At 34.7% G+C, this 17,706-nt stretch overlaps 1 protein-coding gene across 1 annotated transcript; it reads left to right on the top strand.

Moving 5' to 3' along the window:
- Nucleotides 1-3,219: 3,219 nt before the first annotated feature.
- On the top strand, nt 3,220-17,296 carry LOTGIDRAFT_111502 (hypothetical protein; the record flags this gene model as incomplete). The annotated part of the gene is made up of 7 exons (XM_009049095.1): nt 3,220-3,296; nt 12,677-12,777; nt 13,246-14,233; nt 15,645-15,882; nt 16,235-16,378; nt 16,746-16,900; nt 17,116-17,296. Coding segments are annotated over 7 exons (1,884 nt in total), but the record flags the coding sequence as incomplete, so codon positions are not given.
- Between the last annotated feature and the right edge of the window lie 410 nt (nt 17,297-17,706).

The raw sequence follows: 17,706 nt of genomic DNA, 5'->3' as shown, positions 1-17,706 counted from the left end.
TACACTCAAAAAACTGCTCGTTTTTAAATGACTGTTGTAGTGCAGTTTATGTTTAAGATGAGAATTTCAGTTGCTGAAGGAATCGTATTTCACTACTATATTATTGTATTAGACCAAGCAAAATATTATATATACATACTGTAGTCAGTGGTGCAAGAGCTCAGATTATTCTGTTCCTCATCAACTGAAGAGTTCAGAGTACATTAAAGCATAAAAAATTGTGCCGTTATCATAAAAATCATGCTTTAATTCAGAGCTGTCAGTCTTTAAAAAGCTTTTGAAGTATATTATTCAAAATCTTGTTCTTAATGGTAAGTTATCACGGAATATTCCAACACTAAGTTAATTAATAGATACCACCCACGAAAAATTAATGACATCGTTTACCACAAAAAAAATAGAAATTGCGTGGAAAATTTATTTTTACCGAAAAGATTCGCGTAACATGCAACTCTACTTTTAGGTGATGCAACTTTTAAACGAAGACTTTATGTCATGTCCTAACCTATTACTGTCTAATATGGATTTAAGTCAGAAATTGTTTCTTTTACACATGCCACGAACTCGTGTTTTAAAAGTCTTTAAAATCAACTGAATGACAAGACTGGAAAAAAAACCAACAACTGGCTTATTGCTACAGTAAATTGAATTTGAAATTGAAAACAAGAAGAAAGTCCTCATGTTGAGATTGCTTTACACAAGTCTCACGTTTGAAAGTGGTACATTTTAAACAGAATTAAATAGAGACTATTTTATAACTATATTTAACATCAAAATTGATCAGCAGTCGGCCTTAACATGCCATTAAGTGAAGAAAAGCACTAATGGAAAATCTGAGCGAACTCGTAAATTTGTTTAGATCTGCTGTCAGATACCAATATTTATCTCGTCAAATCTCCTTGCTTCTTTCGTGAAATTATCCCCATCTATGTTTGAGATTTAAAATATCGGTCGTTACAATTTACACTGGTCACAGTTATAAGTACGAAAGAGAAAAAAGGCAGGAACAATACACATTGGATCCTTTTAATCAACTGGTCCAGCAGGAGAAAATATTACAAAGGTAACCGATGTGCTACAGAACCCCTCAGTTTCGGATCACTGTGAGCAAAACAGGTTGGACAAAGTCACAGTGCTGGAACTTTGGAAGTATGACTTTGTAAATATAAAGTAGATCCCATGTTCCATATTGATTTAGTGACACGCATGAAATGCATGATTTGGCACGTCTCACCATCGTGACCTCTAAAAACACACTATAAACATTGCATCAAGGCCGTTGGTCTTCTTGTCTTTAAAATGATTCCATTATGGACCGTAAGAAAACATCGATAGAATACCAATACATTAAAGAGTCAAAACGGTTCAATAGCCACAACACGTCATATCAGTTAAGCTATGAATCCGTGGTCACCGTAATCATAAACATAAAGTTAGCCCTAATCTGCACCAATCTCCAGATAACATAAGGGTAAAAAGATCATTAAGGCGCAAAAAAAAAAACTAAAAAAAACATGTTTGCTGACAGATTATGTTGAAGACAATCTAGGCACCTGTCACGTTTGTTTAACAGAGATCAAATTTGATCATCTAAATTTCACTTGACAGCTAGTCTTTTTTGTGAAACATGGCGATTTTCTATGTTCATACAAGTCGTATTAAAACAACACAACAAATGTATTAAAATTTCGTCATCACACTGTAAGCTTGCACTACCTTACAACAAATTATATTCATCAAACAAACCACTTTCTTTTTCCAGTCACCTTGTCATATTATTATCACCAATCAGACATCTTGTCAAATTATCATTATCAGACAGAATTTGTTATCATCAGACAGCTTATCATCCAGCAGGCAACTTATTACCATCATCACACAGACAATTTGTTAACTTGTCACAATCAGACAACTAATTGTCATTACACTAACAACTTATCATTTCTCAGTCAAAGTGTATTATTATCGTCAGATCAACAGACAACTTGTCAAATTATTATCATCAGATAGACAACAAGTCCACATATTATCATCAGACAGAAAAATTGCCAAATTATTATCATCAGACAGACAACATGTCAATTTATTATCATCAGATAGACAACATGTCAATTTATTATTATCAGATAGACATCTTGTCCACATATTATCATCACATAGACATCTCGTCCACATATTATCATCAGACAGACAATTTAATATTAGACATTTTGACAAAAGTTTTCAGTTATCTTTATTTACATGTAATCTATCATGTCTAAAACTAAAATACATTCTATGAAACAAATGCTTGTTAAATATGCTGCCAGTTTTCTTCATTTCTCATATTTCCTAGATGAATTGCAGTTTTGTTAATTAGAAAGAACTAATTAGTATTATTTAATTATCTGTTTATCTAAAAAATTCATACAGATAGCCTACGGGTCAAACTTTTTGTATGATGCACGCTGAAGATACTGTTATTTTTATGCGATTTCAACATTTCATATGGTATTCAGCACGTTTTCCTCTCTGTTAGAAGTAAACTATTTGGCACTTGTGAAAGATATCACCTGCCATTTTATGTTTTTTTGTTTCTTAATCTTAAGGGAAAGGTTAATTGCCTTGGCTGTTTGACTCTGGGAACCTTTCGTCAATATTTTCTTAAAGAGTTTGTGTGAGATTGCTAGACATCTGACATCGTATGTTGAAATTTCAACCAAACCTCTGAACAAGTGCGGTTCAATTCCGGCATAGGATACCTTCGGATTTTTCAACCCGGTTTCCCCCTGTCAGTGATGCAGGGGCTGACATGAAAACAGCGCCGAGTCGTTCGGGTGGGAAAATAAACCGAAACCCCATGTGCTACAGGCTGTGCACGTTAAAGATCCCTCAACAGTTGGAAATCGAAAAAGAGCAGGCTAATGCAAATTTTACATTGTACCCTGCACGGTGTAACGCGTCTTCTTAAGCCCATTCATTTCATTTCCTGAATTAAATTGCAACTTTGAGAATCAGAGCAACCAACCAGAGTATTTGCTTAAACAGTTTTTTATACCATTGTGGTAGATTGCTATATTTATGACAAACGTCTCCGATTCTAAATGCTGAGAACTTTGTAATACTGATATATAGATTTAAATCCCCAATTATATTTAAAAGCATGATAGTTACAGCCTTTTTTTTGATATTCTGAAAATATCGGCCCACAAATCACCGTTGCTTTTATTTTTTATACTTCAGTATGGGTTTGTAAATCACGCTTTAGAACTATTGGTGTTAAGAAACTTTGGTGAAGAAACATGGGAAAAGATCAAGTAAGTAATTTCGTCATTTGTATTTTAAAATGATCGGAACCGACACCTTATTGTCCTGTCCACAGCAGAGATATCTTGGTTTATCTGCAATTTGAAAACTGAGCTCACCGTTTTATCACGGATATTCAGAATGAATCTTTCAAATGCTTCCTTTTATCGTATAAACCTTTATTGTCTGAGCAAAGTAAAACGCTTTTTGAATTTGTTTCTATTATTTTTAAGAGAATTGGAATATCAGCCTCATAATTAGTCTTAAAATGTCTTTGCTTTATTAAAAATATAAACATAAGCAAACATTATGTCTTCAAAATTTTTTTTTTACAGAGGCCCATTTTCAGCCAAAATTTGTGACTTTTTGGGGTTGAAATTTCTAGGAGGGAAATGTGTTTCTTTTCAATGTAAATTTACAAAAGATTATATTTTTATCAACACAAAGACATTCTTAGACTATCAGTACTATTTTAAGGCTGATATTCCAATTCTCCTAAAAAAATATCGAAAAAATTCAAAAAACTTTTTAATTTGCTCAGACAATAGTTTCATAGAAGGTTTCATAACCAAGCAACTGAAAATCCTCTCATCTCAGAATTTGAATGAAAATGGCCCACTTTACGGTCTGATAATTCCAGTATGTAATATATTTTCATAGTTTTCCTTGATACAAACTGTTATCAGCTTAAGCTTAAGATTCAGGAGTTGATTTTCAATTCTAACTAAATGGCAAAATGTGATTCAGATACCACAGTGGATGAACTGTTATATATTATAAACTGTATAATCTTTGATCAAAAACCGTCAAGTAATAAAATAAATATCTATTTACGAATCTGATTTAAAACTTGAAATAAAACATGAAATGTAGAATATATGTATATTCAACAGGTTCCATGTTTATTATAAAAACCAACAGGTGATAATGCTGTTGATGTAAACAACATAAGAAATGTTTTTATTGCATACTTGTGTTTTCATTCTGGCACGCAGTTTTCTGAAAGGATGCATTCGAAACTATGTTCTTAATTTGACTAGAGTTGTTTTGGAAATTACGATCAGGGTGGCTATTACACGGTTAACTAAGATTTCGTGTTTTAATTTAGAATACCACACAATAAACTTTATTATATTATGTATTTGGTTTCTTGCTTATGGTTGCCTCCTTTTTATTTCTACGTTGTGAAACGGCGGGGCTCAATTACGGTTTTCTTGTTTGTGGATAGTATTCACAAACTTCCATATGATAATATTTTATCGATTGCAATTTGCAATAACTAGAATATAATCTAGGTCTAGTGATATATTTTATTGTTGTCATCTCAATTCATTCAAAAATATTTGCCTCTGTTTTGTTCTTTAAACAATTTCAAAGCTCCAAATTAATATTTATGTCAAAGTATGAGACGAAGGAGATTGTCAAGATGCCTATGAGTGTATGAGGATGTCGAGCCGACAGATCTAGTTATTGAGTTTCACCAGTTGTTCGTACAAGCCTGTTTGGTAACTTTTTCAAATAAAAAGGCTTTTTTTTTGTTTTGTTTATCTGGAAATTCATTTTCAATTTCACCTGCTATGTAATCAGTTTTACATTATTCCCCAATTTCATAGAAAAACAACGTTAATTTGAGGGTTTTTTCGCAAATTGCTAGAATCCGCTGTTCTTTTAAAGAGCTGCCAAATATATCACATGAAATCGCCATTTCATTACATTTTGTCATGAACCTTAAATCGTATTGCCATTCTTAAAAGTAATACACATATAGTCGTGAGTTGTAATTATTAACTTGCGGATAGTACTGAATAAATAACCTAACGACCCAAACCGCAAAACGAAACCTGAAATCTGTAACAACATTTTAATGCAACATTGGGTAGCAGCTAATGAACTATTCACATGAGGAAATATATCAATCATAAGTGAGTATTTCATAATGGTATCGGGTGTCCAGCATATAACACACACTACAAATAGGAACTGAGCTTGTTTTCTTATGGCAATAACTTAATCATTGTATTGTCGGATCCCATTTAGATATGGAATTCCAGGGTGAAATTTTTTCCGAATTTAATTAAAATAATCCCGAGTATTGATCCAGACTATATACGAATTCCAGTCCAGTCGGATCATATTTCAGCGAGACAGCCTCCGTTTTTTTCCATCTATATCTCTAACTATATCTCTATCTGTTTTTTCTCAATTTAATTTCCCAAGACGAATCATCTTTGTATATTTTGTTTCCAATCGAATGTAGGAAATACTGTTCTCAGATTAATAGATATTTTATTTCGCGACGCCTCGTTTGATTACACATAGTTGTATTCCAGGTAGTTGGAAACTTTCTGACGCTATATCTGTCTTCTTATTACCGGCGCCTCATCAGCCTACATCTTGCGCCAAGTTATCCTTGCTGGCGGTACAAGTATTAGTTTGCAACTTGCTGACTACATCTAGTCTCTAATAGTTATTATTGATGGTTGTAGTCGTAGGTTAGTATGTAACTTGCTGACTATATCTAGTCTCTAATAGTTATTATTGATGGTTGTAGTCGTAGGTTAGTATGTAACTTGCTGACTATATCTAGTCTCTAATAGTTATTATTGATGGTTGTAGTCGTAGGTTAGTATATAACTTCTTGACTCTGTATCTAGTCTCTGATAGTTATTATTGATGATTGTAGTCGTAGGTTAGTATGTAACTTGCTGACTATATCTAGTCTCTGATAGTTTTTATTGATAGTATGTTAGTCTGAAACTAACTATGAGAACTCTGTTATCGACGGAGGAAGGTCAGTCTGTTACTAGTTGCTGGTTATTGTCGGTCATAAGTATCGAAAGAGATAGACTCATTGGGATTGCGATCATAATTGAATATATATCTGGGGTTTAGTAAGGATCTTCACGAATCACTGTTCATTCGATTCGATGACAGACTCGTCTCCATTGAGCATTGCGTTGGATACAATTCCAAATTAGGTCAGATTCATCCTCCTTCACGTTACATATTCAGTTTAATTACACATTCTTGCCACACAAAAACATAATATCGGTTGTCTTTAAAATGAAGTGCTAGTAATTTTCTGTAGATGAAATTCATTTGCATGTTCCACTCAATAATCTTTGGGCGCCATCAGATACTTTTCAACATATCTGAACGACCTGGCACTACTATGTCAGAACAAAATCAGAACAAAGAACGTTTAATATTTATAGAATTAGCAAGTATTCTCACTTTAATCAATTTGATTACCAAATCCAGAAGCGTATTCAAAATATTTCATGTTGGTGATTTTGGAACAGCGGTGAAGGAGGACCATGTAGCTAAACGACTATGGACCATGCTTCCATTAAACAGAGACAAATACTAAAAATTGATAAACTTATCACTCAATTCCAAACTTTCAGGCAATATCATAGCACTTTAAGTAATTGCATAATTGATCAGAACCATCAAGACAATTCCTTAAGCAGTCCACACAACCTTACGATCATCAATCCAAAGCTTTCAGCTATATCACTAAAGGCCATTATCACTTGCATCATAATGCTTCGCTTAGTCCGTGGCAGATAGCCACCGCTAGTTCGCCACTAAATGCAAACTTGTCAATAATCAATTCTATAGCTTTCAGTCATTCTTATGTATAACTTAATAGGTTAGTTATCTTCTAGATTCATCGAGTTTCACTATTTGTATAGCCCATATAAAGCAGTCAAAACGTGATAGTCTCAAGCATCTAGACTTCATTAACTGTAAGACTGTTGTTATTCAACTGAATTCACTGCGTCAAATCATCTCCAAAATGTGAATGACGTATCTTATACCCCTTCATGTGACATGTCTGAATTAGTCAGTAATCAGACATCCGATTAGTTAAAAAAAATTCTGAAAGTATTCAAATGCTTATGAAGATGATTCAATGAGTCTAATTAGCTCCAATACGTAAATGACCTATCTTCATATCCCTTCATGTGACGTATTCGGAAGTAGTCGATTAGTTCAAAAGTTGTGAAATAAGCAAATGCTTACTTTGTCTATTCAAGAGGGTACCGTCAGTGGTAGCGCAAGCCTTGTGGACTAAGATAACTTGACGCTTCAAACGCGAAAGAAATTGAAAAATATGATTAAATTTGTACTTTCTGACACATTTTGAAGGACAAAAACGTATAAAAATCATCATTGAAAATTTGGAAGTGAGTGGGGGTTACAATTTGAGATACAAACGAAATTTTCTGATCCACGAGTGGTACTTCCAATGGGTACTATTAGCTTATAAAGGAACCGACCACTGGAAATTCGGTGGAATAAATATAGAAGCAACATGCATACGTAGCCTGAACCTTTTGGACATTATCATAAAAAAGAGTAGTCTTTGCAAGTAGTCTGACACAGACAAACTAAGAGCATTGACACAGAAGTTTGGCTAATAATAAACTCTGATCGGAATTTGATACAGTAGGTTTTCAAGATCTCTTGATTTTTATCGAGTGGAAAATAAGGTCTATCAGTCCATGTCAACAATAGAATTAACGGAGTGATATAACTGGACAGTAAAGTGTACCATATCGACATTTTACGTGTTGTAACATCAACTAATCAAGTTAGTTCTATTATTTAAATGTTGGTTTTTGAAATTAAGGGCTATATTGATCACTTCATTCTTTCACCAAATCATGACTATTTCGCGTTAATTTTGTTACAATCCTCTTTGATTTGGTTGGGCTTGTGATTTTTTAAGAAGTTAAAATTACAGTTCGTGATAGCACAAAGCATGTAATATTGTGTTCCCCTAAGCCTGGGGTTTTCAACCTTTTTTTTTCTATTACTCCTTTCCAACTCGTAAATGATTACTTATTAGCTTTTTCGGCTTTTGATCGCAGTAGACCAGGTACAAGCTCTGCAAAATTGCATGACTTTGGCCATATTCAAAGCCTATTCCGTCGGCTCTACCTATCATTGCGAAGCAAGCCAAGCGTTGGATTGTTCGCCCACCAACAGGGAGCGTTAGCTGGGTTTAGACCGCCGTATTGTATTGGGTTTTGACATGGTCTCTTGTGGGGGCGTGGTTTGGACACGATGGGGTTAAGTGAGACGGGGAACTCTAACCTGTCTCACGACGGTCTAAACCCATCTCTCGTTCCCAGTAAGAACTCTTTCTATTTTTTAATAACCAACGAAAAAACCCAGGAGCTTATTTGTTTTTCGACTCCATAAAACTTTAGAGTCAGTAGACTAAGTACAAGACATCAACTTCATTAAGTTTTAGAAATACAGACTTAACCTGAAGGTACAATTAAAATCATTTGTCTGACAACTTCAGCTGGTCACTTTACCTTACCGCTGTTATTAAATATCATTTTAACATTGTCGAATACAAAAGACCAGACAGTGCTCAGATTTCCCCAGATTTGACGAATTTAATAGACGAACTAAGACAATGGGTGGACAGTTTAAAAGACAGTAAGTTGCTAATCTGAAATAATGAGGTTAATAAACTAGGATAACTTTGTCTATAATTACAGGAACCTCGTTCAGTGTCATCTTCCCTAAAAAGTCAACGTATCGCGTTATGATATCGTTCAGAACATGCTGTCGTGCGTGTAGTTATGCGTTTTCTTAATATTTTTCATCAAATGTTTAAGTAATGGCCGTGGCTATTCGCACCGCGACGGTACAAAAATGGGCATTTTGACGGATTAGCATAAGCCTTGGCTTGTTTCCGAAACCCTATTTATACTCCGTACAAACGATATGTATGATAGAAATAAAATACTGTTTAAACCAAAAATGGGCATTAAAAACATATGGCCATCCCACCTAACCCTAAGTCACTTAATATCATTCTTGAAAATCAAAATGGCGCGCCCATTGTGTCTTATCTTATCCATACCGTTGTTAGCAGCCATAGAGAACAGGCATCGTGACGATACAAATAGCCAGTGTGTTTAGTAATACTCTCATTGGGTTGCGTTAAAAACAGTAGTTTCTGTCTTATTAGTATTTTTAATACTGGCAGGGTGGGTTGTGGACAAATCACTACATGTGTAATCTAAGGAAAATACCATCACAGAAACATCCTCTCTGCAATCTCTTTAACTCTTGTCACTTCTTGTGAAAATCCAGAAAAGAAGAGGATGATATCAACTTCCTGTCATGCGCATAAACCACTGAGGTTAAAACACATTACGAAAAACCTATTGAGAAAGAACCACGATTCAACAAAACAATTAATTCAATGAACATTGAACAGTGCCTTCTGACGGTTCGCTAAGTAACTAATATCCCAACAACCCAATCGTCGGATGATTGCTCATAATAGCCTATGGATAAAAGATCTAAATGTAATAATAATTAAAATTGGGAAAATAATGGTAGACGACAATACCATCCAGGAAAACATGCCTAAATGACAAGGTCCAGCGTGTGTACTTCCGGTTTCATTGGTTGTTGATTGAAGTTTCATACCATACCAGTCACATTTAATAGTGGGCGGATCAAGAGTACACACCCAAATTACATGGTACATTAGAATAGAAGCGTAAAAACAGTCGCTAATTCTTCAATACATTGATTCGAAATTACGATATTACCATTAGCTAGAAATAATAATAAAATTACGACAATTAGTATTATAATTAAAATCAATAGTAATTATTGATATTATAAAGATTATATCGGATTATTTTTTATAACAAATTCAATATTTTTATAATTTATATAAATTGATAACAATTATATACAATTAGAGGTAAAATCGCTATAATGCTTGTATAGTACAATTAGCAGCTAATTTCCGATTCTCCAAAAACATGGAGAACCTTTTCCAGAATAAAGCTTTAATTTTGAAGGCGAAAATACCAAATGATACAAGGGAACCATGGTTGGGGGCTCAGATCGACCGTGCTACTGGCAAAACCTCGGATAAGCTAACTTTTCATCGCCTTCTAGCAGCTGCATCTTGTAACTGCCACCTGTTGCTCATGTTGTGCACTCTAGTAAAACTGGGATCAACCTCTTGCATTGACTGATATCCCATCCTATAATCATCTGCATATTGTTGTCTTTTTGTGCATCCTTATTTTACTCTTTAACCAATGTTTCAATTGACAACAGTAAAATATAAATGTGATTTTGTTTGTGCACTATGCTAAATAGACTAGAAATAACGTCAGAAGAATAACCTTTGCATAGAACAATTATATATCTTGTACAAATGTATATTATGTTACTAATTTTAATAAAAAAACATATATAAAAAAATTAAAAATAAATTTTTGGACTTTAAGACATATAGGCACAGACGAGTCATATGCACTTCAACACTTTAACTGACGTCCATAATTTCTATGGGAATTTGAAGTCATGAGTAATTGCATTCTGAAAGGAATAACAATGCAATTTAGTACAAAAAAATTGATCTGAAAAACTCGAGCTCTACATTATTTGATCGAGACAATAAAAAATATACAGTTATTGCTCACACAATCTCCTTCGCTCTGCTTTTTTTAATTGCTGGATTATGATGCCGGGTTTAGTGTTATATCTAGATAGATCGGTATATTGCCAAATGCTTCAGTCCATCTATGAAACCTCATTCGTTATCGGCTTTCATGGCAATGATGTGTCAAACTATCTGTGACGATGAATGACAATTGACTAAGGACAATGTAAACAACCACATGGAAACAATCTCTTTGTGCTCCACAAATCTCATCTCATCTACTTAATCTGCTTCTCTCGGAATAAGTAGCTGTCATACGGTTAGATGTCATCTTATTCCCTGATGAAAGTCTACAGTAATATGGTCCAATCTTGTTATGATACTCATCATTGTTCCCAGAGAGGCTTTTTATTCGCTCTATAATTTTATTGCTGTCGTCTTTTAGTTTATACGATTTTGCTTAAGGCTGCGTGTAAGAACACGCATTTATAAATGATGTAGTTGGTTGGACTGCGATTTGTGCTACTACTGCCGTTAAATGTTGATCTTTTGACTAATCCTTTAAAATTATTAGTGCTTGATATTAAAAAAAAAATATTTTCAATACGCATTTTGCTTAAGAATATCTGTGACTCTAGAAAGTCCGTTAGACCACTGATTTGGTTCACTTCGAGCCTTAACGTAAATTGGTGGGCCGGTTATGATCTGTTCATTATTTTGAGTCGTTTCATATAAACGCGAATTTGACGACCAATCTTGTGCCTTATGGAAACACTTATGTCGGCAATGTTCTTGCTTTATGGAAACTCCCGTGTCAGCGATGTGCTTGCTTTAAGGAAACACTCGTGTCAGCGATGTGCTTGCTTAATGGAAACACTCGTGTCGGCAGTGTGCTTGCTTTATGGAAACACTCGTGTCAGCGATCTGCTATCTTTATGACAACACTCGTGTCAGCGATCTGCTTTCTTTATGGAAACACTCGTGTCAGCGATGTACTTGCTTTATGGAAACACACATTTACGTTACCTTTTTCTTTTTGAAAAATCTCTTCAGTTCTGTGGAAGAACAATTCAAAAATTAGAATTCTTTACATCTATTTGACAGTTAAATGCTCAATATGATTTTAACTTTGTTTCGAACATTGCATGTATCTGCAAGGCAAGAGTGGAATTTTCAAAAAAATTTACGTAAACACTTATCCATTTCCGAAGAGTTATCGTGTTTTGTTAAGATCAATTAAAGATTAAAACTCTTAATTAACTTTAAGGCACACACAATTCTGTCAAAGTTATTTAGAAAGGTACCAAGGGAAATTTAGATAAAACTTTAAGACTAAGTTAGGGAACGTAAGAGAGTTTCAGAATAAAAGGACAAAGGCATTAATATGAAAAGGAAGCAGTCAGACTAGTATATTATTATCTCTGTCTTTTCAATTGAATCGTGGTTTGTCTTGGTTCTTACAATCACTAGCTTGTCCATTATGTTCTCTTAATGCATTAGGAAATGTTTATTATTCAAAGACGTGGGCTGTACTGATAGAGCAGTCCTTCAAATAGAATCGCCTTCGCTATACCATTAAATACATTTTTTAGGAACGCTACCGAAATTTTTTTTCGTTAATTAATAATCTTATGAAGGATTAATATAAACCTACTAACTATACCAATGCTTATTTTTGAATCCCTATTTTTCTAAACGGGGATAGTATTTCTTAAATACTCAAGAACTCGTAAATTTTGTCGTTTCATTCTTCCTCCAATGTTAAATCCCGCTGTCCTGGAAAAATTTCTCTCATAGCACCGTTGTCCGTCTTCATAAGCCCACATGGCGCAGAAGATAGGACGTAAAACTCCATTCATTCATTTTATTTCATTCCCAATGTTAAATCGGAATAGTTATCATCTTGTCAAAGACTTAGAGAAATATAAATGGATGACGTTCTTCTTTCAGGAAAGAAGCTTTATTGGAGATGGATGGCAGTTTTCTGGTCAGGTCTATTTATGATGATGATGTATCCTATAATCTGGTTGGTGCTGCTTCTAAAGTTCTTAGTAAGTATTGACATAAAACCTTATTATTTTACTTAAAATATCATTTGATATCAGACTGTGGATTGCTTCACTCGGAGGATCATATTACTATCCGATTCAATCATGGTTCAATAGTTTGTATAGTACAAGACAACCTTAAAAATTAAAATTCTTTTTATCTGATGTTTTGGCCCTCACTGAACAAAAAAAAAACAATTAACACAATAAAATATCAGTCGCTGTATATGATAAACGGTCAAAGAAGAAAATGTACTTTAAACACCAAAGATTTTTCTCTTGAAGTAGCTGTAGTTCATTTCAAACAGTTTCTTATCATTATGTGCCTGAGGACGACGAGAGAAACACGTCGGAACGTTGCATAAAACTTTAACCAGTGATTGTTGTTCCATAAAGCTGTGTCTATATATCGTACTCACAATTGCTAAATGCCATTCAAAGACTCTCTCAAACAGGTTTTACTTCTTTCAGACACACCAGCTGGTGACATCTTGGAAATGTTCGGGGTCATGTTCTTCCAATTTTGTGAAGAGTCTGGTTATGATAAGATTTTAAAGGTACTTGGTGGAACAACCAAAGATTTTCTCCAAAATTTGGATGCACTACATGATCATCTGGCTACTATTTATCCTGGTATGAATGCCCCATCGTTCAGGTGTTCTGAGAGAGACTCAGATGGTGCGACTATCCTTCACTATTACTCTGAACGTCCTGGTCTGGAACGAATTGTCATTGGTATTGTAAAAACTGTGGCCAAGAGGCTACATGACTCGGAGGTAGAGCTTGAGCTGATTCAAGACAAAGAGGATTGTGGCCATGTTCAGTTCATCATTCACGAAAAGTCCACAGCCAAAAATGCCATTGATACCAAGAATGAATGCTTCGAACACATGTTATCAGTTGAGCCAAAGATCAGTCCATCTTCCTTTTGCCGCCTGTTTCCCTTCCATATCATGTTCGATGAAAACTTGATCATTCGACAAGCTGGCAACTCTTTCATAAGAGTTCTTCCCAATACCATCGACAACAAGAAGATAACGGATCTATTTGAAATGATACGACCTCAAATGGACTTTAACTTCGACAATATCTTATCCCATATTAATACTATTTATGTTTTGAGGACCAAAGTCAATGTTGTGGATTTAGATGCTTTAGAAGGTGACACACTCCCTACGCAAGACACGTCCAAGATGCGTCTCAAGGGCCAGATGATCTATGTGAAGGAGGCTGGGTGTATGTTGTTCCTGTGTTCTCCCAGCGTCATCAATCTGGACGATCTATGTAGACGGGGACTGTACCTCAGCGATATACCTCTTCATGATGCAACTCGAGATCTAGTTCTGTTGTCTGAACAGTTTGAGGCCGAATACAAGCTTACCCAAAAACTAGAGATCCTTACTGACAAACTGAAACAAACTCATCGAGAACTGGCTACAGAAAAGGCTAAAACAGATAGGTGAGTGACCGTTTCACTTTTTTCAGTCTATTTGTGGGTGCTATCTGATATTTTGTTCAAACTGAGGGTTACAAAGAATTGTATAATATATAAGATTTCGTAAAAAGTACCGGAAATGGGGGAGGGGGGGGGGGGGTAGCATGTGCTATAGCCACATTAAATTAAACAGTAGGATAATGCCACTTTACTGGCATTGTCCCTCATTGCATACCACATAGCATTGACAGTCTTCATTATATTATATTGTGAGGTGTGAATTGCATTTCGTTGTATTTCGAAACAACTTTATTGAACATTGTGTGCTGTTACTTGTGAAAGACATTTGTTAATTATCACGAAGGGATCCTGCTACCTTCTGACAAATAATTGATCATTTCTGTTTGACTTCTACTAATGAAGACATTTAGTACAAAGTAAACTTTTAATTATGAAAGAGGTCTTGCTGTGGTTAGCTATGCTAATATACACAGGAACAAAACTAGACTTAAAGGAGTATAGTCCCGATATTTATTTTATTCTGTCATAGATAAATCATTATTATGTCGACATACCAATAAATAAATTTTTAAGCACCTTGATGTCCGAAAATGTTATATATATATTTATTCTGTAAAAGATTTTTGTATTTACCCGTTTGCGCAAAGAGACAGCAATTTTGGGATTTGTTTTTTTTTACAATCATGGTGACTATGAAGCCGAGGTTGTCTATTATGGAAGGTTGGATCGGCTAATTCGAAAAAAATCTTTTGGTTATATAATTCCTGATAGTTCTACTTATGTATATATAAAATGTATCTATTCTTTAAAAGATTATATTATTTACTCGTTTGCACAAAGAGACATCAAAAATGGAGCCGAAGTTGTCTCTTATGGAAGGTTGGATCGACTAATTCTGCAAAAATCTTTCGGTTATATAATTCCAGACAGTTCTACTTTAAAATAAACCTCTGAATTCTTATTGTTTACATATTATACAAGATCAGCACTTTGAGAATTGATTGCATTCTTTGAAGTGACAAAGAACTTTATTACCCAAAGAACGAAAGTCATTTTGTCTTGGGTGGAAGCCATTCTTTATTACATTTATGTTGTTGAGTCTTAAGCGCTAAATGACTTAATCCTCGTCGCTGTGTTGGTCTTCCATCAGTCAGAATCTATAGGTACAACTGTCTTGAAACCCACTGCCCTAGTGCCATATATAGTTTAAAAGTAGGAAATGTCTCGTGTGTACTCTGATATAGGGTCAAGGGTTAAATAATAATTATATAATGATCACATGACTGTATCATTATTAATTCAACTCCCGTGAAAAAATATTTTTTTTGGGTTGTCTTAGGTGAACAGTCGTTGATGCTGGTCAGATGGTTCATAGTGCAGATAAATACAACCTAGAGCGTTGTTCTATTTTCAGATTAATGTATTCCATTTTACCACCGTCAGTAGCAAACAAACTACGACATCAACAGCCAGTGGTAGCTGAGAAACACAATAATGTTACCTTAATGTTCAGTGGTATATTGGGCTTCAATGAATTCTGTGCTAAAAACTCAGAAGGTCTTGGTGCAATGCGGATTGTTCACATGCTCAATACAGTTTATAGTAAATTTGATGTCTTAATTGACCCTGCAACAAATCCAAATATCTACAAGGTATAAACAAATTATATAGCTCAATAATTACTATTATACGGATAACCAAAAATATACTTGTTGAAAGATTGGTCGACTGAAATTCAATTATTGAGTTAATATTGCAATAAGAAGCTGAAAAGTGAGTTTGAGCTACTTCCACAAAAGTATTTGAAGAAATATTCACAACTCCATATGACAATCACGGGGCAAACCATTGGTCAACGCCGAAGTAAAGAGCGATATATATGAGAGAGAATACAGGCAAAGATTCACTCAGTCATTACCGAAGAGGATTAAGTTTTATTGCCACTGCCATGCAGGTCATGCCTTACACAAGTTCATTTTGGTATATGCATGTACTCTGTTACAGGTAGAAACAGTAGGTGATAAATATATGGCTGCCAGTGGTCTACCAGAACCTTGTGATGACCATGCTCGATGTATCGCATTATTAGCTCTGAATATGATGGATATTTCTAGAAGTTTAAAGGATCCTGATGGAAACCAAATTGTGGTAAGCATTACACCTTATCTGGATAGGGTCATCGATCTTTGCAATGGGTGAAAAGAGAAATAAAGGAAATTTTGACCGATGATAACATTTTATACTAAGCTTTGTCATATTGAGATGACTATACATGTTCCAATAGCTTTGGGATTTTGGGGAAGGAGTGTTCGATAAAATATTTGCTAATCATTGTGATCGTTATAGACTCTGCTTACACTGAATAAATCCTCAATATACTTCTGGACCTTGCTCTGAAAAGGACCAGGGTAATCCGGGAGATATTATTCCCATAAACTGATGTAAACAAAATAGTCTAATAGTACCGAGTATTTATCCTCGTAAACTATGGTTGTTTCGTTGTAAATCATTTCAGATCACTATTGGTATCCATTCTGGACCAGTAGTTACTGGAGTCATTGGTAAAAAGATGCCACGATATTGTTTATTTGGTAATACTGTTAATATAACGAGTCGTACAGAAACCACTGGTGTAAAGGGAAAGATCAACGTTTCTGAAACTGCTTTTGGGTAAGTCTTTTTAAGTACTTGTTTTTAGAAATGGCATTTCAGTTTGTCTAAAATTCTCTTCTGAATTTTGAAATATTAGAAAAGAACAGAGATGGGAAAATCGTATCGATTCAAATACTAAAGAAATGTATCTCTGACAAACTCACAAAAGCTAGAAAAATCTCTCTGGAATAACTATTCATAAACTTCACTTTTATCATTTTTTAATCTTTCAGTTTTCTAAACAAGACAGTATGCCACGACCCAAGATTTCTGTTTGAATATCGTGGTGAAATTCCCATGAAAGGTCGACCTCAACCAATGAAATGCTGGTATCTTAGCTGGAAAGCAGAAGAAGAAACATCTGATTTTACGAAAGGCTGTTTCAGGAGGACCACCGCTACCTGTGACCTTTGAGAGATGATCGTCCTAGCCTGACATCGAATGGAACAATATAAGTTAGATCCTCATTGTACAACTATAAGTACCAGACTGCCTGTGTTTTGAATCTTACTCATAAGATATCTGCATAAATATCTTCGTCTCACTATACCTTTTGCTTTTAATTAATAGCTTTAAAGAGGCCACCTATCTGATTTCTGGGAAGAGATGGTTTGATTCTTTCATATATACACGCCTAGGTCTTTTTCATATCTCAGGTGCCATTTTGGTGCTGTTCGTTGGAGGGTGGTGCTGAAGTGGCTGTGGGTACAAATTTGACTGTATGTCATTTAAATAAATGTATATGTGATCAGCAACGTCACAACTTGATGATTGTATCTCATTCCTCTTAGAAATCCCTTTGCAGTCATCATCATGAGTTCAAT

The sequence above is a fragment of the Lottia gigantea genome, assembly GCF_000327385.1.
Source record: "Lottia gigantea unplaced genomic scaffold LOTGIsca_13, whole genome shotgun sequence".
Taxonomy (NCBI): Eukaryota; Metazoa; Mollusca; class Gastropoda; family Lottiidae; genus Lottia; species Lottia gigantea.
This window is presented reverse-complemented; position numbering and strand designations above follow the sequence as displayed.